The 27,409-nt window shown below is 49.0% G+C and overlaps 10 protein-coding genes and 1 non-coding gene across 11 annotated transcripts; 6 read left to right on the forward strand and 5 right to left on the reverse strand.

The window, feature by feature from the left end:
* Nucleotides 1-35: 35 nt before the first annotated feature.
* On the reverse strand, nucleotides 36-3,566 carry GGI43DRAFT_404732 (RNA polymerase I-specific transcription initiation factor RRN6-like protein; the record flags this gene model as incomplete). Its single annotated transcript, XM_083205952.1, has 3 exons — nucleotides 3,241-3,566; nucleotides 1,186-3,169; nucleotides 36-1,124 (listed from the first exon to the last, which is right to left on the reverse strand). Coding segments are annotated over exons 1-3 (3,020 nt in total), but the record flags the coding sequence as incomplete, so codon positions are not given.
* Nucleotides 3,567-3,689: 123 nt separating this feature from the next.
* On the forward strand, nucleotides 3,690-4,761 carry GGI43DRAFT_404734 (chromosome segregation protein Spc25-domain-containing protein). Its single transcript, XM_083205953.1, has 2 exons — nucleotides 3,690-4,040; nucleotides 4,117-4,761. The coding sequence occupies exons 1-2, from the start codon at nucleotides 3,812-3,814 to the stop codon at nucleotides 4,662-4,664; spliced, it is 777 nt and encodes a 258-aa protein (XP_083061050.1). The 5' UTR covers nucleotides 3,690-3,811; the 3' UTR covers nucleotides 4,665-4,761.
* A 202-nt stretch (nucleotides 4,762-4,963) lies between these two features.
* Nucleotides 4,964-5,622, forward strand: GGI43DRAFT_376102 (mitotic-spindle organizing protein 1). The gene is made up of 3 exons (XM_083202615.1): nucleotides 4,964-5,169; nucleotides 5,237-5,314; nucleotides 5,402-5,622. The coding sequence occupies exons 1-3, from the start codon at nucleotides 5,089-5,091 to the stop codon at nucleotides 5,483-5,485; spliced, it is 243 nt and encodes an 80-aa protein (XP_083061051.1). The 5' UTR covers nucleotides 4,964-5,088; the 3' UTR covers nucleotides 5,486-5,622.
* Nucleotides 5,623-6,065: 443 nt separating this feature from the next.
* Nucleotides 6,066-8,231, reverse strand: GGI43DRAFT_376109 (RING finger and CHY zinc finger domain-containing protein). The gene is made up of 2 exons (XM_083202616.1): nucleotides 6,993-8,231; nucleotides 6,066-6,934 (listed from the first exon to the last, which is right to left on the reverse strand). The coding sequence occupies exons 1-2, from the start codon at nucleotides 8,040-8,042 to the stop codon at nucleotides 6,083-6,085; spliced, it is 1,902 nt and encodes a 633-aa protein (XP_083061052.1). The 5' UTR covers nucleotides 8,043-8,231; the 3' UTR covers nucleotides 6,066-6,082.
* A 530-nt stretch (nucleotides 8,232-8,761) lies between these two features.
* GGI43DRAFT_404737 (dolichyl-phosphate-mannose-protein mannosyltransferase PMT2) lies at nucleotides 8,762-12,108 on the forward strand. Its single transcript, XM_083205954.1, has 5 exons — nucleotides 8,762-9,358; nucleotides 9,424-9,554; nucleotides 9,633-10,185; nucleotides 10,256-11,015; nucleotides 11,084-12,108. Exons 1-5 carry the CDS (start codon nucleotides 9,227-9,229, stop codon nucleotides 11,725-11,727), a joined length of 2,220 nt encoding a protein of 739 aa, XP_083061053.1. The 5' UTR covers nucleotides 8,762-9,226; the 3' UTR covers nucleotides 11,728-12,108.
* Nucleotides 12,109-12,286: 178 nt separating this feature from the next.
* GGI43DRAFT_376128 (P-loop containing nucleoside triphosphate hydrolase protein) lies at nucleotides 12,287-13,341 on the reverse strand. The gene has a single exon (XM_083202617.1). It carries the CDS (start codon nucleotides 13,163-13,165, stop codon nucleotides 12,395-12,397), a length of 771 nt encoding a protein of 256 aa, XP_083061054.1. The 5' UTR covers nucleotides 13,166-13,341; the 3' UTR covers nucleotides 12,287-12,394.
* Nucleotides 13,342-14,932: 1,591 nt separating this feature from the next.
* GGI43DRAFT_376131 (uncharacterized protein) lies at nucleotides 14,933-17,926 on the forward strand. Its single transcript, XM_083202618.1, has 2 exons — nucleotides 14,933-15,195; nucleotides 15,262-17,926. The coding sequence occupies exons 1-2, from the start codon at nucleotides 15,183-15,185 to the stop codon at nucleotides 17,583-17,585; spliced, it is 2,337 nt and encodes a 778-aa protein (XP_083061055.1). The 5' UTR covers nucleotides 14,933-15,182; the 3' UTR covers nucleotides 17,586-17,926.
* Nucleotides 17,927-18,070: 144 nt separating this feature from the next.
* Nucleotides 18,071-18,165, forward strand: GGI43DRAFT_t102. Its single transcript has one exon. It is a non-coding gene; the product is annotated as a tRNA-Ser (tRNA).
* A 91-nt stretch (nucleotides 18,166-18,256) lies between these two features.
* On the forward strand, nucleotides 18,257-18,788 carry GGI43DRAFT_404742 (uncharacterized protein). The gene has a single exon (XM_083205955.1). The coding sequence runs from the start codon at nucleotides 18,374-18,376 to the stop codon at nucleotides 18,590-18,592; it is 219 nt and encodes a 72-aa protein (XP_083061056.1). The 5' UTR covers nucleotides 18,257-18,373; the 3' UTR covers nucleotides 18,593-18,788.
* Nucleotides 18,719-22,250, reverse strand: GGI43DRAFT_404744 (WD40 repeat domain-containing protein). Its single transcript, XM_083205956.1, has 3 exons — nucleotides 21,772-22,250; nucleotides 21,581-21,712; nucleotides 18,719-21,517 (listed from the first exon to the last, which is right to left on the reverse strand). The coding sequence occupies exons 1-3, from the start codon at nucleotides 22,099-22,101 to the stop codon at nucleotides 18,848-18,850; spliced, it is 3,132 nt and encodes a 1,043-aa protein (XP_083061057.1). The 5' UTR covers nucleotides 22,102-22,250; the 3' UTR covers nucleotides 18,719-18,847.
* Nucleotides 22,251-23,280: 1,030 nt separating this feature from the next.
* On the reverse strand, nucleotides 23,281-26,187 carry GGI43DRAFT_376426 (medium-chain fatty acid-CoA ligase FAA2). Its single transcript, XM_083202619.1, has 3 exons — nucleotides 25,500-26,187; nucleotides 23,834-25,421; nucleotides 23,281-23,768 (listed from the first exon to the last, which is right to left on the reverse strand). Exons 1-3 carry the CDS (start codon nucleotides 25,921-25,923, stop codon nucleotides 23,666-23,668), a joined length of 2,115 nt encoding a protein of 704 aa, XP_083061058.1. The 5' UTR covers nucleotides 25,924-26,187; the 3' UTR covers nucleotides 23,281-23,665.
* Between the last annotated feature and the right edge of the window lie 1,222 nt (nucleotides 26,188-27,409).

The raw sequence follows: 27,409 nt of genomic DNA on the forward strand, positions 1-27,409 counted from the left end.
GCAATACAACAGACACCTAAATAGAAAAAAAAATATTCTTCTCAATATAAATCCATACTTTATTCTATATATTCTATATAGTAACCAAGTCTATCCAATATCGTCGTAGCGGGTATCAGTGAAAATCATCAAAATCCCAATCCCAATAGCCGCAAGTAAGCAAACGCAATTATGTACTCCCACCCTGATTTGTAGTTCTCCAAGAACCTCATCTAAAACCACTCTTTCTCTTCTTCTTCTTTTTCCTATCTCCAAACATTCCAGGCACAGGCTGACTCATCGTCACAATTGGTACCTGGGTCTGAGTCGCAGCTGGAGCCGCCTGGCTGGACATGATCTGCATGGGTTGCGGCCGCATTGGCGCCATGGGGTTAATTTCTGGGAGACCTTGTCTGATGAAAGCAGGGCGCTTAAACTTTTCTGTCTGAGCTTTGCGCTTTGCTTCCTTTCTCTTGAGTCTTTCCTTTGCATCCCTAAAGAGCTCTTCATTGGCTCTTGCCAGGCTGGACACGTAGTCGTTTAGATCGACACCACGCTCTTTCGGCCAGTATGATAGTATTTTGGATCGTTTGGAAGCATCCAGCTTATCAGTATCCAATGACTGAGCTAGCAGTCGAAGTCGTTGAATAGCTCCATCAGCATCGGGAGAAACTGTCGACGCAGCTGGCGATGAAGCAGGTGAAGATCCAATATCTCTAGAACTTGATCGTGAGGGAGCTGTTATTTGGGAGCTTAACGTAAGAGATCCTGCCCGAGATTTATGATTTTCTTCTTCCGCCACCTCTGAGCTGGCAGGCCCAAGTACTGGTATGTTCTGAAACATGATACCGTAGCTGGACAAAAAGGCTTCCCTGGCTAATTCGGTGACCCAGCCCCGTCGAACTCGTTGCATATCCTCAGAAATAACGCCTTTGACCGGATGGAGCCATACTTCAGAAAGATATCGCTGCAAATACTGTAGGCTCACAAGAGACATGGAATCCTCGCCAGCGTTATATCTCCTTAGTTGGGTGATGACGATCTTTTCGCCATTTTCATCTAGTAGGCTCTCCATCTCTTCTCTCATGGGTTCATCGGCTGGCTCATACGTTGGATGCTGCAGCATCACATCAACTACTTCATTCCTGAGTAATAATATTGTCAGTAATAGCGAGGCTAAGAGAGTCAAAAAGATAAACCACTTACCAAGTCAACAATGGGAGCCTCCCCTGATCGAATCCATCATTAAGGCACTGTCTGAGAGCATCGAAAAGATGGGAAGGGAGGCCAGCTTCTCCTTGGTCTATTGATATCTGGAGCGAATTTTGAAGAGCTTGGTATATTCTTCCAAATTTGGCATAGACGGGCCGTGGTCTTGCGGAGATGCTCCCAAGATCATCATTGTTGTTTACATCTTCCATCTCCTCTCCATTCAGCAGACTTTCAACATCTTCGGCAGTTATTTCGTCTGGGAGCACAAAGGAGCTAGTGACGTGAGCCATAACGGTTCTTCTTCTCTTCTCTTTTTGCTTCTGTTGTTTGACTTCAGCCCAGACCACTGGCGATGTGGGAACTTGGATTTTAAGCGCCCGATCGTCAGAAGTGACACATAGGCAACGTTGCAAGCTGAGATCTTTACCCAAGAAAGATAGCTGGTAAAATCTGACTCCTCTTTGGTAGTAGTCTATCCCTGGACTCGAAGCACCTTCCCTGACCGAGACAGCAAGCTGGACCGGGTCAACTCTTAGAAACTCGATGAGGTTTTTTGCGGGAAATTCTCTGTCTTCACTTCCTGGAAGCGAAATAATGTCACGATGCCATTGCGGCATTCTGCTCACAGGTGAAAATGTGAACCAATATACACAAAGTTGACCCATGCGCGGATAATAAATAAAAACCAGTGACGTATCTTCATCATCATCCGATGCTCGGCAAACAAACATCCTCGAGTCGTCATTTTTGGTCCCCAAGTGTGGGCAAGATATCAAGATAGACGGTTTTAAAGGGCCGGATCCCGATTCATCGCGACTAAGCAAATCAACCCAGGTGATGTGATACTGAGTAAGAATGAAAACGTGGTCTTGTTTAATGGGGCTGCAATGGACATCCAAAATCCAATCCAACTTTCCTCTGTCTCGTATAATGCGCCCCAGTCTTGGAAGCAAAATGTTTGCATCTAGGTTTAAAATTTCTATTTTCTCATGATTCCACATGAGCAGATACTGCGCGGTATCACTGCCCCTCCCGGTGTATGAGGGGGAAGGCGAGCTTTCGATTTTCTCGGGGCCCTTTCCTTCCACAATAAGAATGCCATGTCTTTCATTCTTGTGGGACGATTCAGATGGTAGCTCATTTAATAGGCCATCAGAAATGTGTCCGCATTTGCTGAGAGATAACTGAGACTGTCCTTTTCGCTGGCTTTGCCAAGCTGCAGGAAGATCCCAGATGCTCCAATATCCGGTCTCGTTTATAATGGCAATTTGTTGTGATCGGCCGGACGCCGTAGGAATTAAAGCAACGTCAGAATGAGCACTCCCTCCCGTCTGATGAGCATGGATCGTGAATAAGGGATTCGGGTTAATCAGCGACGGTCGTTCTTGAGAAAAATCACTAGCTGACTGGGTCGAAGCTGTTGGAAATTGGCGAAATTCTGGCCATAATATCGTTGTTTTTGTTTCCTTTTGAACCAATAGCCAACGATGCGACTCATCGCGGCTCCTGGCAAATATGACCTGTCGAATGGGTAATCCGTCGTCAACCCAAGTTGCTTCTGCCGCTTTGTCGGTAGAGTCAATGATCGCAGCGTTCAAGAACGCATTCCCGTTCTCCCCCCACTGCCACTGCGCATCTTCCATGCGAGCAAGACGTAGGATCTCGCCTGATTCTCCAGAGGCGACGGCCATTATTGGAATTTTTTTCATTCCAGATTTATCACCAGGATCAGGAGATTGCCCAATAGCCAGCAAGGGCCTCGTATTAGGGGCCACGCCTGAAATGTTCAGCTCTTCCATATCTTCTTTGAGGATATCTTGAAATGCCGTATTGCCCATGGCGATCTCGGGGCGAGACTTGGACAGCCATCGCTCTTGGACTTGACGCTCTCTCCAGAGCCTCGTGGTCGCTTCGGGAAGCTGTCTTCTTGAAGCTGCATAAGTCTTGACCGAAGATCCGATAATCTTAAAATGAGGAGCTACAAATAAATGTCAATGTTTGTCCTGGCCGACTATTGATTACCAACATCCTCTTCAACTCTTCACTTACACTTTGAAGTGATCCGCGATGTCTCAAATATCCCCAGTGTCTCTCCAGGATGCTCGCTCGGAATATATTTCAATATTCCTGGAGTACCCAAGCCCATAAGAGGGTCAGGCCACAAGTCAGCCATTATGACTTAGCAAGTGTACTGAGTGTGAATAAAGAATGACAATTTTTCTCCGTCATCTCGAGTTAACCAGAGATAACCGAGCTTCCATTCGGGGTCACATAGAGGAGGCAATTCGATATGATCCGGCTTGATATTATAATAAGTAGCGGATAAACAATTTCCTCATATTGAAATAAACAAAATTTTCATGCGTCAATACCGACCATTTCAAGCTTGTGTTAATTGAGTTGATCTGATCGCAAATGAAGTTCTTTGGCTTGAGTCACGTGACCAAGCTTTCAGCCACAGTCGACCCAGCAACGTTCTTTTCTTGGTAAACACGAACCAGAAACTTGGGACGACTTTAACAAGCATTAGCAACCTAGCTTTTTGTTTCATTTCAGCACCCGGACCTTGGACAATATTCTGCATCCAAGAAAGCAATAAAGAAGAAGAACAGCATTCACCATGTCTGCTGCTTTCGACCCGGCGATGTCAATCGGCCATGGCCGCCAGACACTGACGCCCGCTGGCCCCCCCGTCGCCGACACGCTACCCAGCATCGACTTTGGGTTCGATGATTTGCGCGAGCGCATGGCGAAATTCACGGCCAAATTCGATGCATTCATTGAGCAGGGTCGCAAGCGCGTTTTAGAAGAGCGCAACCAGTTCCGTGTCAACATGGCCGAGCTTCAAGGTATGCGATGGTGAAAGCTGGGATGCTGAATACAGGATGCTATATATATCCCGATGCTAATTACTCTTGCCTACAGAGGACGAGCGAATGAAGAGGAAAGATGTCGAAATCGCACAAGTCAAGATGTCGACTTACCAGCAAACAATCGAGAAAGAGGAGGCTGAGAAGCGCGAAATGGAAATGGCCATCTCATCACTGGCGGCCCAGCGCGACAGCCACATTGCCACCAGAGACCACCTCAAAGCTCAAATCGCCGAGACTCAAAAAGAAATCGAGACCCGTATCGCCGCCCAGCGCGCGTATAACAAGCAAAAAGAGGCGCAGTCTCGGTACAATGTCCCTGAGCTGGACTTTTGGATTTCAACTCTGTGCATGCGGATCGAGGGCGCCGGAAAGGACGACAGGCTCAAGTTTGTGTACACGCACATTGATGAGAAGAATTGGGAGCGCGAGGCATGGTTTGAGCTGGTGACAAGCTCGAGAGATTACGATGTGAAGCATTGCAGGCCGAAGCTAGAGCGAGAGAGCGTGGAGAGGGTGCTGGATAAGGTGAACGAGACGAGGGAGCTGGTGGTGCTATTAAAGGGGATGCGCGAGTTGTTCGTGGAGGCGATAAAGTCTTGAAAGAGGAGGATTTCGGTTTTTTTGTTTAGTGATGATGATGCTATAATATGCCAGATACCCGCAGATAATGATATACATGATGGTTGTTGATGTCTCATGCCTTTTCCCTGGCTGATAATGCAAAGTGATGCAACGCAATATACTAGAATGCAGCAATTGCTAGCGAATGGAATCAGTGATTAAATAAAGCTTTCAATTCTTACCAGCAGCATAAGTGAATCCAACTCTATGTAAAAGACGTAATATTTACTACTTTGCTACATCTTCTCTCTTAGACAGTCACCAGCCACTTCTACCAACACTGCTAAAGCTGCCATCAGCGCGTCTGGCCCCACTATCCATCCCATACCTCCTAGGTATCCAAACAAATCCGAGCCGCAAGCCTCTCTCAACTCTCAACCAACGCCATTCAATTCAAGTCGCCATGCCTAAGCCAGACAAGCCAGATAAACACGCCGCGGCGTCCCAAGCCGTCGATATTCTCGAGGAGATTGCCGCCATGCTGGTACGCACAAAACCATCGCCATCCATTTTATCAGCTTCTCTTAATCTCATCCTGACATTCACTTTAGAACTGCCACATGGATCGTCGCATGCTCTCGACGTGTATCTCATTAATTGAACAGGGCGTCCATCCTGAATCACTAGTTGTATGTAACACCGACCCTCCTTCTCCTTTTTGCACACATCGCGTCTTCATCTCTAGGGTTGTGTCGTTTTGCTAACGCCCCCTACAGCAAGTCATCAAGGAGCTACGTGAGATTGCCGACGACACAAGGCGGGAACAGCAAGAGGCGGCCGTAGCCAACAGTCGTCGGTGAACCAACGTCAACTACTCTCTCTCAAATTATTTTTCTTTCTCTCTCGCACTATTCGACAATTGTTTGGGACGTGTCTTTTCTTACGAATGTAATGATGGCTACTTGATTTTGTGGGATTTTATCAACTGTTATTCATGGCGCTTATGGCGTGTTTGCAAAGGCTATATACTACCGCCGAGGGATGAAACTATTATTTTACATAGTAAATGTTGAATTAAACAAAAACCGACTTGACTCCCAATTTGATGCCTCTCAATCTTGATACTCCAAATAATGCTTCCTCCTCTTTTTTTGGTTGAGCGAGTCCCCTTTCCCGTCGATACAATCCCAATCAATTTCAATACGCCATGCTATCATGTTAAATTCGTAAAGCAAGCCCACCAAGAAAGTGATACAAGGAAAAACAAGAAAGAAAAACGAAGAAAGGACAAAAGAAATGTGGTATCCCATGAAGCAAAACTTATTCAACCGCCAAACTCCGCCCAAAAAGACGCCCCTTGTGAATATAGATTACTTGCTTCTCCATACTTCGTCGTCGTTGTTATCAAATGGCAATCTGTGTAGTGTCATCAAGAGGCTCGGCAACAAGCTGGCTCATCATCTGTGCCCAATCAAGTTGATTCCGTTTTCATCTTCGTCGTCATCATCTTCATCGTCATCATCTGCCTCGGGAGCATCATCATCGCTGGATTCCTCTGAATCATAATCATCATCGTCGCTAGCTCCATCATCCTCTTCAGACTCGCCACTTCTCCAGAAGCCTAGGATATCGTCGTCAGATTCTCCGTCCACTTCTAGAACGGATGACTGCGGTAGATCCATCATTAAACGCGAAGGTGACATCGATCGCGCATATCTGTCTATTATGCGTGACGGAGGTTCGAGTGCATTGGAAGAGTGTCGCCGTCTATTAGGACCTGGGATTGCTCGCGGACCTGTGGTAATGGAGATTCGCCGACTTCCAGGTATAGCTTCTTCCGGGCTGGCTACTTCTGCAGCCGGAGGCTGGTCACCAGCAGCAGGCTGAAGTCCCTCAATGTTCCGACCCATTATCTGCAGCTCTACCGTATTATACGACCGACAGATTGAACATTTGAGTCCCAGCCAATGGTATGCCACGGTGCTTCTGGCAGAACAATCGTTACAGAGAATCTTGGCTTTTGTGTCTTGAAAGTCTGGTGGCATGGGTTGGCTCATAATGGCAAGGTCCAGGTTGCGAAATTGCGTTTCCATGTTGACGAGACTTTTGTTGCAAATCGGGCATTTGTACGAGGATTTCATATGCTGCTCATAGCACTTTTTATGTATACTATGACCGCATACCATGAAGACCACCCGTTTCGGTGATGTAAACATGTATTCGCCGCAAATCGGGCAGTCACAGTCAGTTGATCGCTCGATGCACTTGTGCGAGCTCTCGATCGAGGTAGTGATGCACGCTCGGCATGTCTAAGAAAACTGTTTAACAGCCGCATCTTCTAAAAATGATTTGAAAAGTACAACTCACCTTGCAGTGGAAGAAATCTTTTCCAAGACCCATACCCCGACGACAGATTCCACAGTCATTGCAGTGGTAGATGGGTTTGCTGGGTCGATTCTCCCAGAGCTTACAAATATTGCAGTAATACTGGGCTGTTATCTCACCGCAGTTGTTGCATACATCGGATGCTTTCTGAGGTGTAGCACAAAGCATACAGAGCATGTTCTTTGTATCCTTGCGGATAAGCGTGTGATCCTCGTTCGCATCGTGGCAGAACCGACAAGTATACCACTTTTTGCAGGTGGAACACTGCAGCTTCACGTTCCGCTCATAGTGCTCACATCCTAACGGGCCTTGAGTTTCAGTAAGCGAGGCAGCTGAGTGCGTTGGTGTTGTTGAGCTTGGTGTTCTTGAGTGTCGGATAGGGGCATAAGTCGGGGCGATGTCACTTTCACTCAAGACAAACGTCTCCTTGACTGATGGCTCACCCATCACCTGATTTTGCCAGAATTTGAAGGACTCCAGAGGCCCGGTTGGGCTGGCGGGCTCCCATACATGGCCGATTGATCCGTCATCCGAATCTCCTTTGCCCAGGGACGTGGCCGTGGTCATGGACGCACGATAGCCTTCAAGCAGGGTATCATGGATGAGCCTTGCCTTCTCGCCAGATGAGATATCCCGGCAATTGATCTCCTGGATGCGGGTCCGCAGCTCTCGCATGCCGTCGTCTTCCGGAATGGGCCCGCCCTTGGCCGGTGCATTTCTGGGCGGCGTTATAGGGAAGCCAAGGTGATCGAGTAGCGGTCCATTGGGCGTAACGGGCTCAACCGTGGCCTCCTCAACAATCGTCTCCTGGGTTGAAGAGCTCAGAGGCCGTGAGCGTTGTCGTTCAAGGGGAACATCAGGCCCCTGCTGCACGACATCCTCGGCATCATCCGAATCGTGGACAGCATCCGCCTGGGCCACCGGTGTGTCTTCCTCCCCGGCTACCGATGGCGTTGCACGGGAGATCTCAGAAAAGCGGCGGGCCTGTCGCAGCACAGGGTTGATGATAAATTCGGACACAAGGGAAGGCATCGGAATTGATTGTTTGGCACAACCGCAGCGCCTGCTGCTGAGGCGCAGCTGAGGGACGGGGGGATGTTTAAGATTAAGTACGAGTAGGATGAGGCTACTACCTAGCTCATCCAATAATACGGGCAGCTGTGGAAAGGCGGTGATGCCCGGGATTATAAGAATGAAAAGACAAGAAGTAAGATACGGGAGGAGCACAAAGAAAATCGGTTTCAAGGTCAGGCAGACATGCTCAGCTGGTGGGAGTTTCCATCTGCTTGGCCAGAAGTCCAGGAGAAAGGTAATGCTTGAAGAGAAGTCGTGCGATGACCGGCCAGGCGTCGGCGAGATTCGTAGCAAGATATGGCCAGCGTTAATCGCAAGGATGACATAAGGCAGGGATTAGTCGCAGACTAGCACGGTATTATTCTTCTTGGGACCAACGAAAAAAGCTCCCTCACGTTGCTGGCTGGCCATAAGCAGGTCTAGTGGCGGGACGCTTGCATGTGATTTTGCGCCAACAAATGAATTCCAGCCCAACAATCCGGCAGCTACCAACTCTGGTAGTGGACGAGCACGGGGGACGGGCCTATAATACAGCGTGCTCGCGGGCTGTGGCTCAGGCCCTCTCAGCTGTGGCTGGTGGCTGCTAGCGTACCTGGACCAAGTAGTGGGCTGGTATGCGCGAGGGAAAACAAGACCGAGGGCTACAACTAGGTACGCACTACTGGCAAATAGTCCCAGTAACAAGGAACGCCACTAGCCACGCGGCGGAGCACTGGCGTGGCCTTGGGAGGGATTGCAAGGTGGCCAATATTCCTTAGAGCTGAACCAGGGGGGTTTAAGGAAGCTGTCGTATTCTTGGAATATCCGACGCAAGCTGCAATATCCACCAGAAACACCTCCTTTGTCATTTCCATTTCGTTTCTCTCCCCTGAGCCGGACTTGGCCTTCAGGATTGTTGCTTCCTCCTTTTCTCCCTTTTCGAATCGACGGTGTTGTGTTGTCGCCGTCGTCGATGTTATAGCCTTTTGAGTCCCTCAAACTCGTCCAGTCATTACAAATTGTGCCGCATTGGGAGCTGGCCGAGAGTGACCCTCCCCTTTTCTTCTCTCTTCCCGCATTTCGAAATTTTTTTCTACCAACTCAATTGATTCTTTGTTTCCACCTGCAACTTCTGGGGACGCCAGATAGTTGTCTTCAGAACCATGGCTGCCGAAAAGGCTGCTCTCGCCTCTGGCGCTGACCTGGGCGATGGCTTGAGGCAGCGACAGGTTGCCTCTCAAGCCGCGCCCTCCATTGCATCTCAGCCAGATGATAAGAAGAAGCTTGCGAAGAAGGTATAAGGCAGCCAGAGCCACGAGACTCGATTGCGTGCGCAGGGATTGACTGACAGCGGTTGCAGGAGAAATCTTTCTTCGAAGTGTTTGCAGATTTGGAGTCCATCGTTGCCCCGCTGATCTTCACGGCCGTTGCCATCTTCACTCGATTGTATAAAATTGGCATTAGCGATATCGTGACTTGGGATGAGGCTCAGTATGTACAAGGATCCCGGTCTCTCTGGTTCTGTCTGGGAGGCGCTAGAATGGAGCGGGTTTGCTGATTGTTTGACAGCTTTGGCAAGTTTGGCAGCTACTACATCAAGCATGAATACTACTTCGACGTCCACCCTCCCCTCGGAAAGATGCTGGTTGGTCTCTCTGGAGTCCTCGCCGGCTACAACGGATCTTTTGAATTCAAGTCTGGCGAGAAATATCCCGAAGATGTCAACTATACCTTTATGCGAGCCTTTAATGCCGCCTTTGGCATTGCCTGTATCCCCATGGCCTACTTTACCGCCAAGGAGCTGAAGCTGACTCGACCTGCTGTCTGGCTCGTTACGCTCATGGTTCTCTGCGAGAACTCTTACACCACCATCAGCCGCTTTATTCTCCTCGACTCCATGTTGCTCTGCGGAACCTTTGCTACCACTCTTTGCTGGGCCAAATTCCATAACCAGCGACACAGCAGCTTCGAGCCCGAATGGTTCTTCTGGCTTTTCATGACTGGTGTGAGCATTGGCTGTGTTTGCAGTGTCAAGCTCGTGGGTCTCTTTGTTACTGCTTTGGTTGGTCTTTACACAATTGAGGATCTCTGGAGAAAGTATGGTGACAGGAAGATGCCTATTGTGAGTCTTTTTTTGGGTCCCCTTTTTCTTATGCCATCTTGGTTGAATTGCCTGCTTACAGCCCTATTAGCCTGTTCTCGCTGCTCACTTTTCCGCTCGCGTCGTGGGACTTATCATCGTTCCTTTCCTCATCTACATGCTCTCGTTTGCTCTGCACTTCGCCATTCTCGATTCCACCGGTCCGGGCGATGCCCAGATGAGCTCCCTCTTCCAAGCCAACTTGAAGGGAACTGAGGTCGGCAAGAACAGCCCCCTGGAGATTGCGATTGGATCTCGCGCCACCATCAAGAACATGGGTTACGGCGGTGGTCTTCTTCACTCTCACGTTCAGACCTACCCCGAGGGCTCTGGCCAGCAACAAGTCACCTGCTACCACCACAAGGATGCTAACAACGACTGGTTCTTTTACCCCAACCGCTACCAGCCCGATTACGAGCCCGAAGAGGATCTCCGGTTCATCGGCGACGGATCAGTCATCCGTCTTATCCACGCCCAGACTGGCCGCAACTTGCACTCTCACGATATTGACGCCCCCGTTACCAAGGCCCACCGCGAGGTTTCCAGCTACGGTAACCTTACTGTTGGAGACGAGAAGGATCACTGGCAGATTGAAGTTGTCCGGGATGCGGCATCTCGTGATCGCAGCAGGATCCGCACTCTTACCACGGCTTTCCGTCTTAAGCACACCTCTTTGGGCTGCTATCTGCGAGCTGGCAATGTCAACCTTCCTCAATGGGGCTTTAAACAGATTGAGGTTACCTGCGACAAGCAGAACAACCCCCGTGACACTTACACTCACTGGAATGTCGAGGCTCATTGGAACGAGAAACGTAAGTTACAACTCATTTTTTTGGACCTGTAATCTTTGCAATACCAATAGTTAACTTTTGCCTCTTAGTCCCTGAGAGTGATCCCGGTGTTTACAAGTCGCCCTTCATTCACGACTTCATTCATCTCAACGTGGCAATGATGACATCCAACAACGCCCTTGTGCCGGATCCCGACAAGCAGGACGATTTGGCCTCGCAGTGGTGGCAATGGCCCGTCCTCAACGTGGGACTTCGTATGTGCGGCTGGGATGACAACATTGTCAAGTACTTCCTTCTTGGCAACCCGTTCATCTACTGGGGCAGCACGGTATCTCTCGGCCTCGTCGGCCTCGTCGTAGTCTGGTACATTGTGCGATGGCAGCGCGGATACAGGGAGCTGGACAACAAAGAGATTGATCAGATCCACTACGCCGGTATCTACCCAGTCATCGGCTGGTTCTTGCACTATCTTCCCTTTGTTATCATGGCGCGTGTCACCTACGTGCACCACTACTACCCTGCCCTTTATTTCGCCATCCTGTCTCTGGGCTTCTTGGTTGATTGGGCCATGAGAAACCGCGCTGCCGTTCTGCAGGGTGTCATTTATGGCGTCCTGTACTCCGTCATTATCGGACTCTACATCCTGTTCATGCCCATTTGCTGGGGTATGACTGGTAACAACCAGCAGTATTCGTACCTGAAGTGGTTTGACAACTGGCGCATCAGCGACTAAACTCATTTTTTATCTAGTATTTCAACTGGACACCTTCGGCAAGCATTGATGGCGAGCATGATTTACTTATACTATTTTACTTCATGTCAGTTATCAAAAGCTCTTTTTTCTTTTTTGTCACATGGCGGTGGATGAAGAGGAGATGATGAGCGAGAGGAGAGATTACTCATTTCTAAAAACGAAAAAATATTTATGTAAGATTTTATTTAAAAGGCGTGGGATGGGATGGAGACATTTTTTTTCGCATTAATGAAGAAAAAAGAGCAACGGAATAGGTAGGATGGATTTCGCAAGTCATATAAAAAAAGATGATAGGAACACACAGGGTTGGCGGAAAATACTATAAACCGCATTTAATGCAAGACATATATCTCCCCCCAATCTTGTCCTGTATGTAGAGAAATAGGCGTGTGTGTGATTACAGAATTGAATGCCAATTGCTTTGAGCATCTACTATTATTATACAGTGCCATGTTTCCAGTTGCTTTGCTATGTCTTTTCAAAAGGTCCTTTACGACCAGAGTATCATGTAACGATGAAGCCCATCGGGTATCATATCTTGCTTGCTAGTGTTCCCTCTTCCTTTCTTTCTTCCCATGTTTGTTCAACACGGCTGTTCGCTTACGATTCGCATTATACAGAAGGAAATTTAAATATGCTTCAAAAATTAACAGCATCCACCGCCCGATTTGCTGGAGTCGGCTGTTAATCTCACTTGCCGGCTTCCGCCAGCACTGGGACCCTTGACGCCGGATCTCCGGTCGTTTAGATTATACTTGCCGGCTTGGATGTTCTGGTATATCCTCTCGGAGACTCTCATAAAGGCCTTTTCCACGTTCTCGCCGCTCTTGGCACTGGTCTCGACATACTCGAGGATACCATTCCGCTTTGCCCACTCTTCCGCCTCTTCCCGGGTGACTTCTCGTTTATTGTCCTCTTGCTGCGTCAGATCGGCCTTGTTGCCGACAAGGACAATAACGATATCCGGCTCGGCAATCTGGCGAAGGTCGTTCAGCCAGTCTGTAGCGTGCTGAAAGGTGGCCTTGCGCGACAGATCAAAGACGAGCAGCGCACCACTTGCACCACGGAAATATGACCTCGTGACGGACTTGTATGTCTCCTGGCCGGCCGTATCCCACAAGCTTAGCTTCATATGCTTCTGAGGGGTCTTGCTGGTGTCGCGCGGCGGTTCCGGAAGCCCCCCGGGCGAAGATGGCGCATCTGGGTCTGATGAAGAGGTAGGGAATGCGATGGCGGCGGGAGTGTGAGGCGGGCCGACGGGCACGATGCGCGAGCCGAATTCAACGCCGATTGTGACATCGTGGTGCGCGGAGAAGCGGCCTTCGCAGAGGCGGATGGTGAGACTAGATTTGCCGCATCCTGAGTCGCCTATGCAGACCAGCTTGGCGATGTAGTCCCAGGGCGCTGAGGAGGACATGTGGAGGAATTGATAAGGTGCTGCGCAGTTGGCGCAAGACTTGTTGGGAGAGAAATAGCGAGAGAGAGAGGACGAAGAAAGAGGAGCTGAAGAGGTGGATTATAAGAAGAATCGAACCGCTTGAGACTTTTAAACAGCGCAAGTTCCAGAGCTATAATTGCCGGGGTGGTGGTTCGTTGAATGTAAATGTTGAGGTGGGTTCGAGGCTATCGCTACGGCGAACGGCACGTGCGTGGAGTGCGGCGTGGGAACAAAAAGAAGGGCCAGGACAAGGAACGATTTTAAAGCCGTTGACGCAATCGATGAAGGAAAAAAAAGGGTGGGAATTTGTAGGAGAAGAATGAGAAGAAATCACAGGATACAGCGGTTGGAAGAATTACACAGGAATGAAAGGAATGGAAATACAAGTTCAAAGGGTCCTGGTTTGTGAAAATGGGCAGGTGACGATGGCTTGTCACGGGCCAGCGACAAGAGAGGAGCTGACAGGCCTGTTTTTGGTGTGACCCGTGCGTGAGGGAAAAGCTGGAGAAGAGGAGACGATGTTGGGGGCCGGGATCGTTTCTTTTTTCTCTTTTTACTTTTTTTAGAGGGGGGAATTATGACAGAATGCTTGGCTTGTGCTAGCAGATCGGATGCCTCACTGATGATCGCCTTGATGGCTGCTGCAGAAACGTGCATAAATAGCCGGGAGCTTCTTTGACGTCTGGCATCTGCATCTGATGTGCCTAAATTGGCAGCGTGGTGGATGCAGCTGTTATCGGTGACGCAAGAGCGCGATAACGGCATCATGACGAGACGGTGACCGGCCTAGCGGTAAGTATCCCGCGCCCAGCTTTGCTTAGGGCCGTACCTACAGTAGCACGGCCCGGCAGCTCCCTCGTGGAAGCGTGGAAGAGCATCTGGTACTCCATAGTAAGATAGGCAGCCATCTGCGCATTTTGCTAGTGGTGGCTGTCGTTGTACATGCACAGCTGTATAAAGCAGCAGATGCATGAAGCTATCTACTTAGGTATGCAGCCAAGGTGGATTTTTTTGGGTCTTGGAGCTGTGCTGCCTCTTGACCTTTAGGCAGCTTTAGAAAACTCTCGCGGCCATGATGGCGCCACTGCTGGTATAAGCCGCAGCCTTAACTGCTCAAGCTTTGTTAGGGCTTGGGTATCCCTTCCATTTGCCTTTTCTTCTCTTCTCAGCTGTTGCTAGTAATATTGCCAACCCTTGTGTCTCATACTCCGTACAGCCCTTGAGATTATGTAATACTGGTATCTTGCCAGGATCAAATGACGGGCTCGCTGCCCTTGTGCTCACTCAGCACAAGTCCAGGTACCACGAGGGTCCTGCTGTCCGGGACTTGCCTGTGCCATCCCAGCAGGCAGCACCCCCGGATGCGGATCCTGCAAGAGCCGCTCTCCCTATCGCTGCGCTTCCCAGCGTGGCTGTATTACGAAGTACCTCCCTCGCAGGTCCTAAAACTTACGGGGCCGCCGCCCAGTCACCTGTGGCTCTCGCTGAGGTGCTGACCGCCAGCAAACTTTAGGCTCTGCGCCGGCGACGGCACGCTCCAATCGTCCCCTAGCCATTCACTAAGTTTTGGGCTATCGAGGTCACCAAACCGACTCATCCGCCTTGTGTCGCCTGACCCTCTCATTGTTTCTCTCTTCTTGTTTTACAAACGAGGCACATTTTTTTTTCTTGGTGTTTCTCCAGCTTGGCGACTGAACAACCGCCGCATATACATCTTACTCATATCCCTTTACGGTGTAATATTTTTGGCCTTTCGTATTCCTTTGGGCTGCTACTCTCCCCGTTAAATGCAAGGGAGAGCGTCCGTCTTAGTCTTTGCTGCCTGTCCAAGCGTTTTCGTCATCGCCACCAGCCTGCGAGCCGATTCCATCACATCGCCGTTGCAACGAGAAAATAAGAATAAACTGCCGCTCGACATTTCCGCAGCTAAGCAACCATCGAGGTGACAGCCGAGCCAGCCTCTTATCGTGGGGGCGGCGGTAGGTGAAGGGGCATCATGTTTTCCGAGTGTGAGTGACGACACTGCATCCTGCGAGGCTGCGTTTTCCCAACTGGCTGCTAACTTCATGTCCTAGACGCCTCCAGATTTCTCGCGCAGTCGCAGTCGAGGCTATCGAACTTTGGCCAGCCAGATAACGATAATACATCCCGGCAAAACGACTGGTCATCACGTCCATCTCGACCCTACCGAGACGCCGGTCGCGGAAATGGGGGCCAGCGGTCCTTTCTCTCCAGGGGCAACCCATATCAGAACGGGGGTGGAGGAGGAGCTGGCGGCGGCGGCGGCGGCGGCGGTGGTTCACGTTTCGGCCAGCTCGCATTTGGTTCACGGATAACAGCTGCGCAGGATGCACCTCTGTTTCACAGCACGCTGGACGAGTTTCGGGAGGACGACGACGAGGAAGAGGAGCGCGATAGGGAAGCTGCCGACCTGTTTGCGCTGCAGAGGTCGCGGCGGGTGGCTGCTGCCAGCAAACTGGCTGATAGCGTTGAATCAGATGCCAACAGTCGAGGCTCGCTTGAAGATAGCTCAAGTCATTTCGACCACCCGTATCGAGCCCAAGGCTTCGGCCGAGGCATCAAGAGCAGTTGGAATGGGACTAGGAGTTCACACCAAGCTTCTGTTGCAAAGGATACACCATTAGAGGAAGAGGAGGCAGAAGAAGTTGATCACGATAACGAGGATCTGAGATATGGTGGAAGCGATCACGGCGGTGATCATAGGGGGAACATGGTCGATGTTGGTCTTGGATCACAAGAGGATCCCGACGAGGATCCGCCGGACTCGCTGTTAGGAGAGACGGTCGATGGCAGTCCCCCGGCTTTCCAGCGGTTCAAAGACCAGTCCGGACGAACGCCCCTGATAGCAAGGTCCGAAAGAAGTGATGCCGACATGGCCAGCACGCGACACGTGGAGCCACCAGAAGTTGACCCAGCTTTGGCGGGAAACATGTTCATCGAAGGAGAAATATTTCGACATGATCCCTTCTTCGCGTGGATATTCTTAATCTGTCTCGCTGGCATGATGTCAACTTTTGTTTTGGTATGGCTGAATACTTCTCCCAGGAGTAGTCCTGTTGGAGATACTATTTATACGACATTACAAAAATCGTTCAACATGCTCGCGGTCGATACAGTGGTGGCAGTAATGGTGTCATTCGTATGGCTGGCAGCGCTGCGATCTTTCGTTCGACCGCTGGTTTCTGTCATCTTAATCGCTGTGCCGGCCATCATGTTTTCCTTTGCCATCTTCTCGTTTGCATCGTCATTCAAGGGACGGACGCACGGGTCCAGCTTTCAGGATAGCGTCATGAGATGGACAGCTGCCGTTCCTGCAGCTTCGTGCATATTGTGGCTATGGCTCGTCGTTAAGGGTCGGAGAGCGATTCAGCAAGCCATTGAAATTCTTCAATTTTCCTCCAAGATTCTGGCTCAAAACCCAGGCCTCTTGCTGGTGGGATTTGGCGCCCTGGCATTGATTGTTGTGTGGACTTGGGTATGGCTAGCTATGTTTACCCGTGTATTCATGGGTGGTTATTTCTCCAAAGATCTGGTTAAGTTTGTGATCCGCTTCTCCAGCTGGTGGCTCGGTGCAGGCTTTGTCTTCATGTATATGTGGACGCTCTCCGTCATCAATGCGATACATCGAGCAACGACTGCAGCAACTGTTTCTCAGTGGTATTTCCACCGCAACGCAGGACCTTCTACTCCTTCAAAAGAGATTGTCTTGGCAGCCCTGAGTCACGGTACGACGACAATCTTTGGTAGCATTTGCGAATCAACGCTACTATCTCTCCTCATCCGGGCACCATTAATTTTCCTACCAAGGCGGATAGGCGCAATAATTACAAACGTTGCCTCATTCTGGATTCCAACGCCTATGGTGGCTCTCACAAATCCTCTCACAATTACTTTTGCGGCTATACACTCTCAAGGCTTAGCTACGTCTGCTCGAGGTCTTGATCAGATGGAATTTGTATCGGCTGCAATCCCTACTACTACATTAACACCCAGGGCTCTGCGCCTACGTGGCCAAGGCAACGGCTTATTGCCTTACCGACTGTCCAAGTTGCTCTTGGTCGCAACACGACTGATTATGGCCACAGGCCTTGGTTTCGCGGGCTGGGTCATTACTGCCAAGCAGCTGAGTATCCAGCTTCCAGATGGCGTGGGTGTGCGAGGATCAGCATATGCATACGTGGTCGGCATGATGGCTAGTTTCATTGGGTATTCGGTTATGGGCGCAATGGAAGGCATTCTCAGCGGAATCGTCGACGCAGTTTTGATTTGCTACGGTAGCGAGCGACGAATGGAAAGGGGCCATGGACGATTCTGTCTTGAGGCAGCGTATCTGTTTGGCGAGCGTCGAGGAAGCGGCGAAGACCTTGGATATGCGTAAACAAAGAATTCAGATCAAGGCCCTCCTCTTTCCTTCACCTACATACGACGAAGGAACATTTTTCTTTTTGTTACTGGCACGCACTATGCTCATTTTTCCTTTTCTCCCCCCTTTGTTTTTTATCATCATATTCCTCATTGCTTACTTACGTCTTTGCTTGTCGGTGCGATCTTTGAAACTGGTTGAACGGGATGATAGATTGGTAGAACTGAATTCTTGGATTATTGGAACTCAAAAAAGGGTCATGCAGTGGAGATAACTTTTGCTACGACAAAGCTCCAAGGGAGAAAGGGCAGCAATGATATTTATTTATTTCCAATTCATATTTGATTTATAAACAACTATACCGTAAATTGTGAAGAAGACATATCATACAGCAGGCATCTGATGTTGCCATCATTGCCATTCAATGTTTTTGTGAAACTGACTTCAAAGCCGTGAAGTTGATATGCTCATCTAAGGCATGGCTATTCCATGAACAGTTAGACACTTTGGCCGAGTGGTTAAGGCGATGCCCTGCTATCAACAGGTATCATAGGCATTGTGTTCGCACGCGCAGGTTCGAATCCTGCAGGTGTCGTTTCATTTTTTTGTTTTTCTTTTGAAAAAATTACCTATGCATGCATATTACGTTGCTTTTTTTTTTTTCCCCTCTCCGGGTAAAAGTACGAGCCAGCTCTTAAACTATCATTACTAGTTATCTTCCCTACTTTTAAGCTTTCTTATTCTGTGGTTGGTATGTAGCTTTCATCACAAGCTAAGCAAGCTAGCTAGCTAGCATTCTCACGATGGGTCTTGGTAGCTTCATAAGCTGTCTACTGCTTGCTTCCAAACAAGTAAAAAGCGTCATTGGTCTAGGGGTTAGGATTCAACTCTTCCATGCTGAAAAGTTGAGGCCCGGATTCGAGTTCCGGATGACGCAATACTTTTTTCTTTTGCATTTTTGTTCTTCTTTTTCTCTTTTTGCATCGTGTAATTATACAGGTTGCGCTGTTTTTAAATTATAGAGACCAGCTTTGTGACACGTATGTCGTTTCTGTAATCTTGCAACATCTCCATGACCATAAGCACCTTCAATGAGGACAGGACAATTTCTCGCTCTCACCAACAATCAAGGCAACAGATGGACAGACTTCTTGCGTGTACGATATTTTCTAAATAACCCATCTAACGGGCATCGTATAAACTAGTCTTGAAATTTACATATGCGCCATCTGTATATGCTACAGCATCATGGTATCCCCAAATCTATCGCCTGCAGCCTATTGCATTGCATTGTATTCATCATTCATCCCATCCGCCTCTCCATCGTCTTCTTCCAGCAATTCCTCATATACAAACCCGCAGTCCACCTCGCTCATTATTAACTCCGCTTTGCATGCAAGTAAATCCGCGAGGTCATCCACCGAAATGGCTTCTATATCCAGATCCCGCGTCTTATTTGTACAGTGTAAAATTTGCATCAGGGGATCTGCTTCCCCCGGGCTTCGAAGCCTGCGTACCGAGCGAGCAAACCCGCCGCGGCTTGCTTCGATGCTCTGTCTTTGATTTCTTTCAAAATAACTCAGTAAATGACCAGCTGGATCTTCATTCAAGTGTGCCTCTCGGCGGAAGAGCCCTGTTGAGGCATAGTCTGGCCCTTGTACGGCGCCAATGGTAGGATTAGGGTTGATCACAATCTGTTTTGTGTCTAGGTAGGTACGCTTCACCAAATCAGCAATATGTGTGTCTTCGTCATCGTCATAAACGTCTTCCGGCCCTCCTGGGCCCCGGGCCGGAGGCTCAGGTTCAGGGTGTGGTATAAATGGTGTAGGGCGTCGAAGCTGGCGATCTACACCCGGGATCGTAATGAAATGTGCCTCTGGCTCGTCTTCCTTGTCTATAGAAAACAAAAACACCCGGCCCGTGGCATCTCCAACGACTAATTTCCGTAGATCGGAAGAAAAGGCGCCACAAGAAATAGGACCAGGAGCTTCCAAAAGGGTTCGCAAGTATGGCTTGCGTTTGTTACGCACATTCCACACCTTGACAGTCCCATCGCTGGCGCCTGTGTAAAATCGATCCAAATTATTTCCCCAAGCTGTAAATTTAACTCCGGTATCTTCCTTCTCTCGGTCCTCGTAGTACTCATCCAGGGGACGGCCGTGCTGTAATATGTGCACAGGTTTGTCCCCTTGAGCGGTGTCCCACACGTACACCTTGCCATCTGTGCACGCTGCAGTAACATATGCATGCCTCGAGGAGTTTGGCATAAATGTCAATTCGTTAATATCTGCCGCAAAGCAGTCAAGGTTGTGATATTCAGCATAGGCGGCATCCTGTTTTCTAAACAAATGAATTTGTGTCCGCACTCCAGGCACCACTTTCAACTGTGAGGGCGAAGTTGCTGCGATGAATCTCGGCAATGTAGGATGCCAAACCACCTCAAAGAAGTTGGCCGTTGTCGCTGTCAAGACAGGAACCCGCTGGCTCAGAGCTGCGTCCCAGAGAGTAATCTCCCCCGAGTTCCGCTTATCTTCTGGGATATCAAGGTCTTCCCCAGAATAGCTCCGTGGAGAGTATCCTACTGCCAGCAGATGCTTACTCCTCGAGCAGCGGCCCCATTGCATAGTTGCAGGATAATACGCCCACTTGTCGGAGTCGTCGGCATCAGTACGCGTGCAAGAAAAAGAGACGTAGGAGCTATTTGCAATGTCGTTCACATTGACAGTATATACTCGAATAGCCTCCGTTGGGGTGTCGGCCGCGGTAGCAACCCGTCCAGAGCCGTCCTTGGCCGCGGCAACAAAGTTGACGTTGCCCTCAAAGTACCACGTGGCCAACGCCGTCATGTTGTTGCCGCTCTTATCAACTTTCCAAACTTTGACTGTTTTGTCGAAACTAGAGGTGTATGCCAAGCCAAGAACGCTGTCATAATCAGAGCACACAACTGATGAATAGAGCCAGGGATCTTGGCTTTGTCGCATGGCCACAGTAGAGTTTTCTCCCTTGTCAACTAGCGGTCGTGGAATTCGATGATCGGGAAACGCTCTCAGCTGGCCCAGTTTGGTCGAACAAAGGAGTAGGTTTCCAGGCTTGTTATATTGTTGATTATGGCTGTCAGAGTGCACCGTCGTACCGCATAAAACATTGCCATCTGGAATCCAAGTTGTCGTCGCAATATCTCCAGCACAGTTTGTGTACTCTGCAACCAAAGTTAGGCTATCCTCGTGGACCTTTCTAAACTCGTTTTGAAAATTCTCATATTGGCGCATCGACCCAAACCCTCGGTTTCCTTCCATTTCACGGGCTAAAAGCAAAGTTGCTAATCGACTGGCACGCCTACTCTCTCGTTGATGTCGGGAGTCCTGCGCGTTTGGATCCAGTGTCAGAATTTGGGCTCGATCAGGTGTTGCTGCCTTGCCCGCCAGTATATCTGAGCAATAATTCCGTATATCCTCAGCCGTTCTATAAGGCAACGTAGTGCCAACCATTGAAGGAACGTTAAACTGAAGGCATAGCTGCACCAAGTTTTCAGGAGTAGCAGGGGTATCCGGAGGAAGATAACTTGAAATGCACGCCGTGATTTGCTGAATCTCATCAGAGCTGAAATCCACATGGTAGACCATTGGGCCATTCATCTCTCGTCGTAGGTCACGATAAAGGCTGCCGGCGCCCTTTGCAATTAGGTCGCGATCCGATGCCGTAAGGTAAGGTCGTTGTTCAAGAGCAAACCAGGCGTTTGATGATGGACCGCATTTAGGAAGCGGCTTCCAGCGGCTCCAATGTGTTGCAGGTGTAAAACTTTCGAGTATGTCGGTTTTGGGGGTTTCCAGTTGTTTGACATCTGTCATATGCACCTCCAACGCATCCTCGCCCTGCGTTGGCGGTGGATCCTCCACTGAGAGAAACTGATATTCGGCGGCTGATGGCTCTTTTACAACTTGATATTCCTGGCGAGCAGTGTCAGCCCGAGTGAACATATATAGACCTTCTTTTTCTTTAATTCCACCTACAGGTCTCCGAGATAGCTCCGTAACAATCATCTTAGCCTTTATAGCAGTCCACTCATCGTTGGCAGGCAGTGTATAATCGTTGTCGTCCAATCGGGATATAAACACTTGATCCTTGGCAAATATGGAAACGGCCTATTACCACGGTTAGCCAATACTCCCAAGATTGCTTAAACATTTCCAGTTTCCCATACTCTTATCGCGATCTCGTCAATTATATACTCGGAGGAGGATAGGTCCGCTAAACCTCGGCTGACATAGGGCGACACTTGTTGGCAGGCAATTGTTTGCTTCTCAGCCCAGGAAAGATCCACGCGTCTCTTTTTGAACGGTGGTCCTTCATCCTGGGCAGAAATTCGATCATGTTGCTGGCGCTGTGCTTCGGACAGAGGTCGGCCGATGCCATTTCGACTTCCGTTTGCGATATGATCTAAAGACGGCGGCGATGGCGGCGGCGTTTCAGTCAAGTCGACGACCTCAACGACCGGGGGCCTGGAGGCGCCAGAGGTAAGCACGAGGCTCATGGAGACGGCCGGCTCGCCAGAAGTCTCGGGCGAGCATCTCAAGCAGGCGTCGAAACAGATCTCTAGTTATATGGGCGCGGTGGAAAGAGATATAAGACTTACCCCATCGCGTGCCCACACGTTTAAAGCTCTCAGGTTTCTTCTTAAAACAACGGATACGTAGGAAGGGGGGCCTTGAACACGGCTAAAGGGAAACTAAAAGATGGGATATCACGTGAGATAATTTACGTAATAAAAATAATATTATATATCCCTCGGCTGATATTATAAGGCTTATTAGATTTTAAATACTATCTCTGATTTTAATTTAAAAAAAAAAGGTATTAAAATCTTACTGTATTTTAAAGTATTTAAGTATTTAATAAATCTTCTATATTAGTATTTTTTAATTTAAATTACTTATATCACGAAGCGCGACAGCTTACAATTTAATCCGACTGTCTTTGCTCTTTTACTTAAAATTAAAGTATAATCGGATTTAATTGCATTTGAAGTCAAATGATATAGTTTAAACCTTTCTAAAAGCTCCGTCGCTACATGTCAGCTCTCTCGAAGGATTCTCGCAGGATCTCTCAGCTTATGCCAATGCGTCCAGTCGCTAGTTAAAACCAGCTATTCTACACATATGAATACATAACCATTTTTTAGCATTTTCTAAAGCAGATTTATGCTCATTAAACAAGCTTGACCTTGCCATATCAAACAGGGGTATCTGCCACGATCGCGACAAGCTAGATAGGCTATTCTCCGACATGCAAGATCCAGCGGGCGTGACGTAGATCTGGCATGGTCCACAAAATGAGTCGCGCAAAATGAGTCGCGCGACAGCTTATTAAGGAACACCTAAAAATACCAATAATAGTTGTAGAATATTAGTTACAAATCTAGGGATACCTTTTTTTTTATATATAATTGCTATTATAATCGATTTTCATCTTTCGTTCATATTATAAAAATAATTTTTATAAACAAAAAGAGTTTATAATATTTCGCAAGTAATACTGGGACAATTCAAAGATGCAGACGCTACTAGAATGCTACACAAATAGCTTCTAGATAAGCCGCCAAAAGTGGTATTCTCTTCAAGCATACACTAGCGTTTACCATAATTTACCGTCTGAAAATGATAATAAAATAATATATTATAAACTAGCTCGAAGATAGCACCTAACTAAACTGCTAGTGGCCTGGACATATGCACAACATCAATCTGTCTGCATAGCATTGTATATCACATCATGAGTTTCCGAAATTAACATAGCTTCCAGCTATACTCTTTAATTAAGTGTTTTTTTATTACTTTAGAATTCATAAAGTCTCTCGCGCTGATACTTAATAAACACATGATAGCCAAGAAATATAAATAAATAAAAAAGTATGCCGCCGTACGTGCTGCAATGCATACCTCCAGCTTCTTAGAGTCCACAACCACCATGTATCAGTAGGCAGCTGCAGTGGGTAACCGAGTTGAAGCAGCCAGTAGCTATCCAAACATAAAAACGTAACAAGAAAATCGCTCAACATCGTCATGCCTATTCATATACACCCCGCGCGATCTATATTTTTACAACTTAGGAGCAGGGCCGGTCTCGGCAGCAATCTCCTCGTACATCTTGTCGATCTGGGTACGGAAGGCCTTGGCAGACTGAGGCCGCTTCAGCTTGAGGCTATTATCGTCAAGTTAGTAACTCAGTCTATTTATATATATATGCGGCATTGGATTGTAACTTACGTTGGTGTGAGAAGCTCGTTTTCGATGCTGAAAGGCTCGATATCGAGGTAGACATTTCGTACACGCTCAAAGCTGTTGAACTTCTGCTTCTGTGCAATCTTGTTCAAGATCTTAAGGAACTCCTGCTTAACCTTGGGGTGGTTGGCAGCTGTCTTGAGGGCCTCACGGTCCTCGGCGGTGATAGTCTGGCCAAGAACCTTGCTAGCAAACGGAGGGAAGTTCTCCAGATCGATACCAAAGATACCGACAAGAGTAGACTCCTTGGCATCACCATGGACGTAGGCCATGGCAACCAGGTTGGTGTTGCCCAAGTAGACGTTCTCGATACGCTCGGGGGAGATGTATTCACCCTGAGACAGCTTGAGGACGTTCTTCTTGCGGTCAATAATCTTGAAACGACCCAGCTTGTCAATCTCAGCAATATCACCAGTGTGGAACCACCCGTCAGCATCGATAGCCTTCTTGGTCTCCTCTTCGTTCTTGTAGTACTCGCGGAAGATACACGGGCCACGGAGAAGGAGCTCACCGCGGGGGGCAGGCTTGTCCTCGACGGTGTACTCAAATTCGGGTACAGACTCCAAGCAGATCTCGACGCAACCAGTTGGGGGTCCAATGTTGCCAAGACTGAAATCTCCAGGCACCTGGACGGTACCGACGGCATATGACTCGGTCAAGCCATAGCCCTGGTAAAAGTTGTTACCAAAGGCGGCACGGAGGAACTCTTGAACATCGGGGTCCAGCTGAGCACTACCGCTGATCATGGAGTGGGCCCTATCCAAACCCACAGCAGCCCTGACCTTGGGAGTCCAGATGCGATCGTAGAGGAAATGCGTGTTGCTAGCTTGTCCTGGTGGCAGGCGCATGTTGGCCTTCTTGGTTGCAATGACGGTTCGAGACAGAGCGCCCTTGACACCTTCGGCTTCAATGGTGGCGGTTCGGATCGCCGAGTTGAAGCGGTTGAATAACCGGGGGACAGAGATGAAACCTGTGGGTTTGAGAATCTTCATGTCATCAACAAGTCCCAGGATGTCGCCGCGGAAGAAGCCAATGCTAGCGCCTTCAGAAAGGGCAATCTGGTCAACCATTCTGCCGTAAATATGAGCAAGAGGCAAATAGGACATGTGGACATCCTTATGTGTCACGGAACCCTGGAGACGGCTAGATGAGACGGCAGAAACAGCATTGCCATGGGTGACGACAACACCCTTGGGCGCTCCAGTGGTTCCCGAGGTGTAATTGATTGTGCAAAGATCTTCCCAGCCAGCCGGGCGCATGGGACGGCCTGATTTGAGGCCAATCTCCTCTACCTCTTTGAAGGAGTAGATCTTGATACCATGCTGAGCAGCAATGTTGTTCAAGACAGACTTTTTGGTCAGACCCTCTTGTTCACCCTGCTCCAATTCATCGAGAGAGATGATCAGCTTGAGGGTGGGAATTCGAGGCGCCAACTTCAGAAGAGTAGGGATGTGAGGCAAGCTGCAGGCGACGCAGGCAAGTTCGGCGTGGTTGATGATGTACTCGGAGGCGTCTGGGCCAAGAGTCTCGTAAAGCGACACAGCGAAGAGAGACTGTGATGCAAGTGCAAGATCTATATATCGAGAGATTGGTTAGTTCTGCAGCTCATAACGATCCTGGCAAACATTGCAGTGTGCAGGTATTGACCTACCGGTGATTTGCCATTCGGCGCGGTTCTGAGACCAGAGACCAACACCGTATTTATCCGCGTTATGGCCGATGGCCTTGTGGATTTCGACGATACCAGCTCCCAGGTTCTTGCGGCGCTCAGCTACCTCGGCGTACGTCTCCCACTCATACTGATCCTGCCATGATTGCGTGGTCGCGTTCCAATGGCGGGTGCCGAGAAACCGCTTGTTGGGACGCTTCTTGACAGAGGCTTCGAACAAGTCGTGGATTGATTGGAGCTCGGGGTAGAACGTGGTCAGAAGGGCGCCATCCTTAATCCTGTGGTGGCGGTAAATGGGAGTGCGACCAGGGCGCTCAGTTCCAGGCAGGGCAACACCATGAAGAGCTCCGGGCGCAGGCGGAGTTGACAGGTTCTTGATGTACGCCTCTACGTCCTTGACAGCCATTGTGTCGGGAGTTGTGAGTTGAGTTGGCCGCGTGTTGTTGAGACGAGTTCCTACAACTCTCGTGACCTAGACGAGAATCGAGATAGTTGAGGAAAAGGCGACGTTGCGAGCCTGAAGAGGAAGACGGGGAGAAAAGGAAATTACTGAAAGAGGGAATAAGGAAAGTGGAATAGAAAGAAGGAGTCCAGATCCTGGAGTTGAGGCTGGGAGAAGGTGGAGGTTTAACGAATCATGGGCTGCTGAAAAAGGATGGCCGAGGGCCTCGGCAGCCCCAGATTTTGGTCTTTGGTAGGCTCGCGCCAAAAAATCTAGCCAAGTACAGCAACACAGGGGCCATTAGCGCTGCAACGCAACTGCTAATAGCGGGCAGCCGCCAACAGAAGCCCACTGAGGCGTGCCCACCAGCGGACTTTTAGCGGGCTCCAGCTCCGTGGACAGCGGATAGGAGACCGAAAGGCTTTCTAAATTCTCATTCCGCAGTCCGTCCGTCTTCGCCACTAGAAGCTAAAAAAGATCGATAAATGAGATGCGAGATGCGAGCTAAGTTTTGTGTTTACTACTGCTATACGGAGTATACGACAACTCAATATTGCATGAGTGGCATTTAAATTAACTTGCGCACCTATGCGAATATATCGATTGACAAGTACTGGTACATGTGCATGGATGGCTTAACTTTTTTTCCCCCCAAGGAATCCATTTCTTTAATGCACCCGACATCCCGACTCCGTATTACTTTGACAAATCAGCAAAATCATCTGGACAGTTAAACACGCCTCTTTTTAGTTGAACATTGACAACCTGCGATCAACATCAACATTTGCCAAATTTTTAACTCTTTCAACAGTGAAAACTAACTTAAACTGTCGTCTATTCCAGCCAAACGGCGCCGTACAAAGTCCGGGCCACAGCGTAGCACAGTCAGGCCAAAAGTCCGGATCCCGTAGTGACGTCGGCTGTTTCGGGGAATAACAACCACTCAGTGGCGACGTTTGTGTTCCCACAGCAGGCGAAGCGGATCCTATTTGGTCTTTTCTGTGTTTCTGAATTTTTCAAACATCATGGCCTGTTTTTTATCAGGCTTTTACACAAGTAGAAAACTTCATTTTACATTCACTGATCCTTTTTCTAGATTTCGTAATGCCTCGGAATCCGGGGCAACAGATCAGTCAGTCTGGGGGAGCAACTTGGCGGCCAGGCAGCTTTTGGCCTACTGTCCTCCGCTAAAGCACGGCGGTGGGCCTCGGTCCAGGGCATGTCCGCAGCTCTGCAGCCAATCACATTGCTGCTATTCGGCATAGCGTCTTCTTTCGGCATGTGAAACCCCAGACCCTTTGGAGAGTCGCCGCGGACGGTCGTCTGTAAAAGGGTGCTTTGTCCGTGCCCTCACAAGCCAATAGCCATGTATTGGAACCTTCACAACTGGTTTCGGACTAGAAACGTGTCCCTTGGCACTTTGCGCTTGGATGCTGGAGCCACATTAGTC

The sequence above is a fragment of the Trichoderma evansii genome, assembly GCF_050947405.1.
Source record: "Trichoderma evansii strain SZMC 28006 chromosome Unknown GGI43scaffold_9, whole genome shotgun sequence".
NCBI lineage: Eukaryota > Fungi > Ascomycota > Sordariomycetes > Hypocreales > Hypocreaceae > Trichoderma > Trichoderma evansii.

What these genes read in the sequence shown, in the direction of transcription:
- GGI43DRAFT_404737 (XM_083205954.1), top strand. Translation starts at nt 9,227, where the DNA reads ATGGCTGCCGAAAAGGCTGCTCTCGCCTCTGGCGCTGACCTGGGCGAT. An exon ending in GTGACTTGGGATGAGGCTCA is followed by an intron (nt 9,555 to 9,632) that starts GTATGTACAAGG and finishes ATTGTTTGACAG; the next exon opens with CTTTGGCAAGTTTGGCAGCT. An exon ending in GTGACAGGAAGATGCCTATT is followed by an intron (nt 10,186 to 10,255) that starts GTGAGTCTTTTT and finishes CAGCCCTATTAG; the next exon opens with CCTGTTCTCGCTGCTCACTT.
- GGI43DRAFT_376102 (XM_083202615.1), top strand. Translation starts at nt 5,089, where the DNA reads ATGCCTAAGCCAGACAAGCCAGATAAACACGCCGCGGCGTCCCAAGCC. An exon ending in AGGAGATTGCCGCCATGCTG is followed by an intron (nt 5,170 to 5,236) that starts GTACGCACAAAA and finishes CATTCACTTTAG; the next exon opens with AACTGCCACATGGATCGTCG. An exon ending in TCCATCCTGAATCACTAGTT is followed by an intron (nt 5,315 to 5,401) that starts GTATGTAACACC and finishes CGCCCCCTACAG; the next exon opens with CAAGTCATCAAGGAGCTACG.
- GGI43DRAFT_404734 (XM_083205953.1), top strand. Translation starts at nt 3,812, where the DNA reads ATGTCTGCTGCTTTCGACCCGGCGATGTCAATCGGCCATGGCCGCCAG. An exon ending in CAACATGGCCGAGCTTCAAG is followed by an intron (nt 4,041 to 4,116) that starts GTATGCGATGGT and finishes TCTTGCCTACAG; the next exon opens with AGGACGAGCGAATGAAGAGG.
- GGI43DRAFT_376109 (XM_083202616.1), bottom strand. Translation starts at nt 8,042, where the DNA reads ATGCCTTCCCTTGTGTCCGAATTTATCATCAACCCTGTGCTGCGACAG. An exon ending in AAGATTTCTTCCACTGCAAG is followed by an intron (nt 6,935 to 6,992) that starts GTGAGTTGTACT and finishes CAGTTTTCTTAG; the next exon opens with ACATGCCGAGCGTGCATCAC.
- GGI43DRAFT_376128 (XM_083202617.1), bottom strand. Translation starts at nt 13,165, where the DNA reads ATGTCCTCCTCAGCGCCCTGGGACTACATCGCCAAGCTGGTCTGCATA.
- GGI43DRAFT_376426 (XM_083202619.1), bottom strand. Translation starts at nt 25,923, where the DNA reads ATGGCTGTCAAGGACGTAGAGGCGTACATCAAGAACCTGTCAACTCCG. An exon ending in CGCCGAATGGCAAATCACCG is followed by an intron (nt 25,422 to 25,499) that starts GTAGGTCAATAC and finishes CTCGATATATAG; the next exon opens with ATCTTGCACTTGCATCACAG. An exon ending in AACGAGCTTCTCACACCAAC is followed by an intron (nt 23,769 to 23,833) that starts GTAAGTTACAAT and finishes TGACGATAATAG; the next exon opens with CCTCAAGCTGAAGCGGCCTC.
- GGI43DRAFT_404742 (XM_083205955.1), top strand. Translation starts at nt 18,374, where the DNA reads ATGGGTCTTGGTAGCTTCATAAGCTGTCTACTGCTTGCTTCCAAACAA.
- GGI43DRAFT_404744 (XM_083205956.1), bottom strand. Translation starts at nt 22,101, where the DNA reads ATGAGCCTCGTGCTTACCTCTGGCGCCTCCAGGCCCCCGGTCGTTGAG. An exon ending in TTGACGAGATCGCGATAAGA is followed by an intron (nt 21,713 to 21,771) that starts GTATGGGAAACT and finishes CCGTGGTAATAG; the next exon opens with GCCGTTTCCATATTTGCCAA. An exon ending in CGGAGCTATCTCGGAGACCT is followed by an intron (nt 21,518 to 21,580) that starts GTAGGTGGAATT and finishes ACTGCTCGCCAG; the next exon opens with GAATATCAAGTTGTAAAAGA.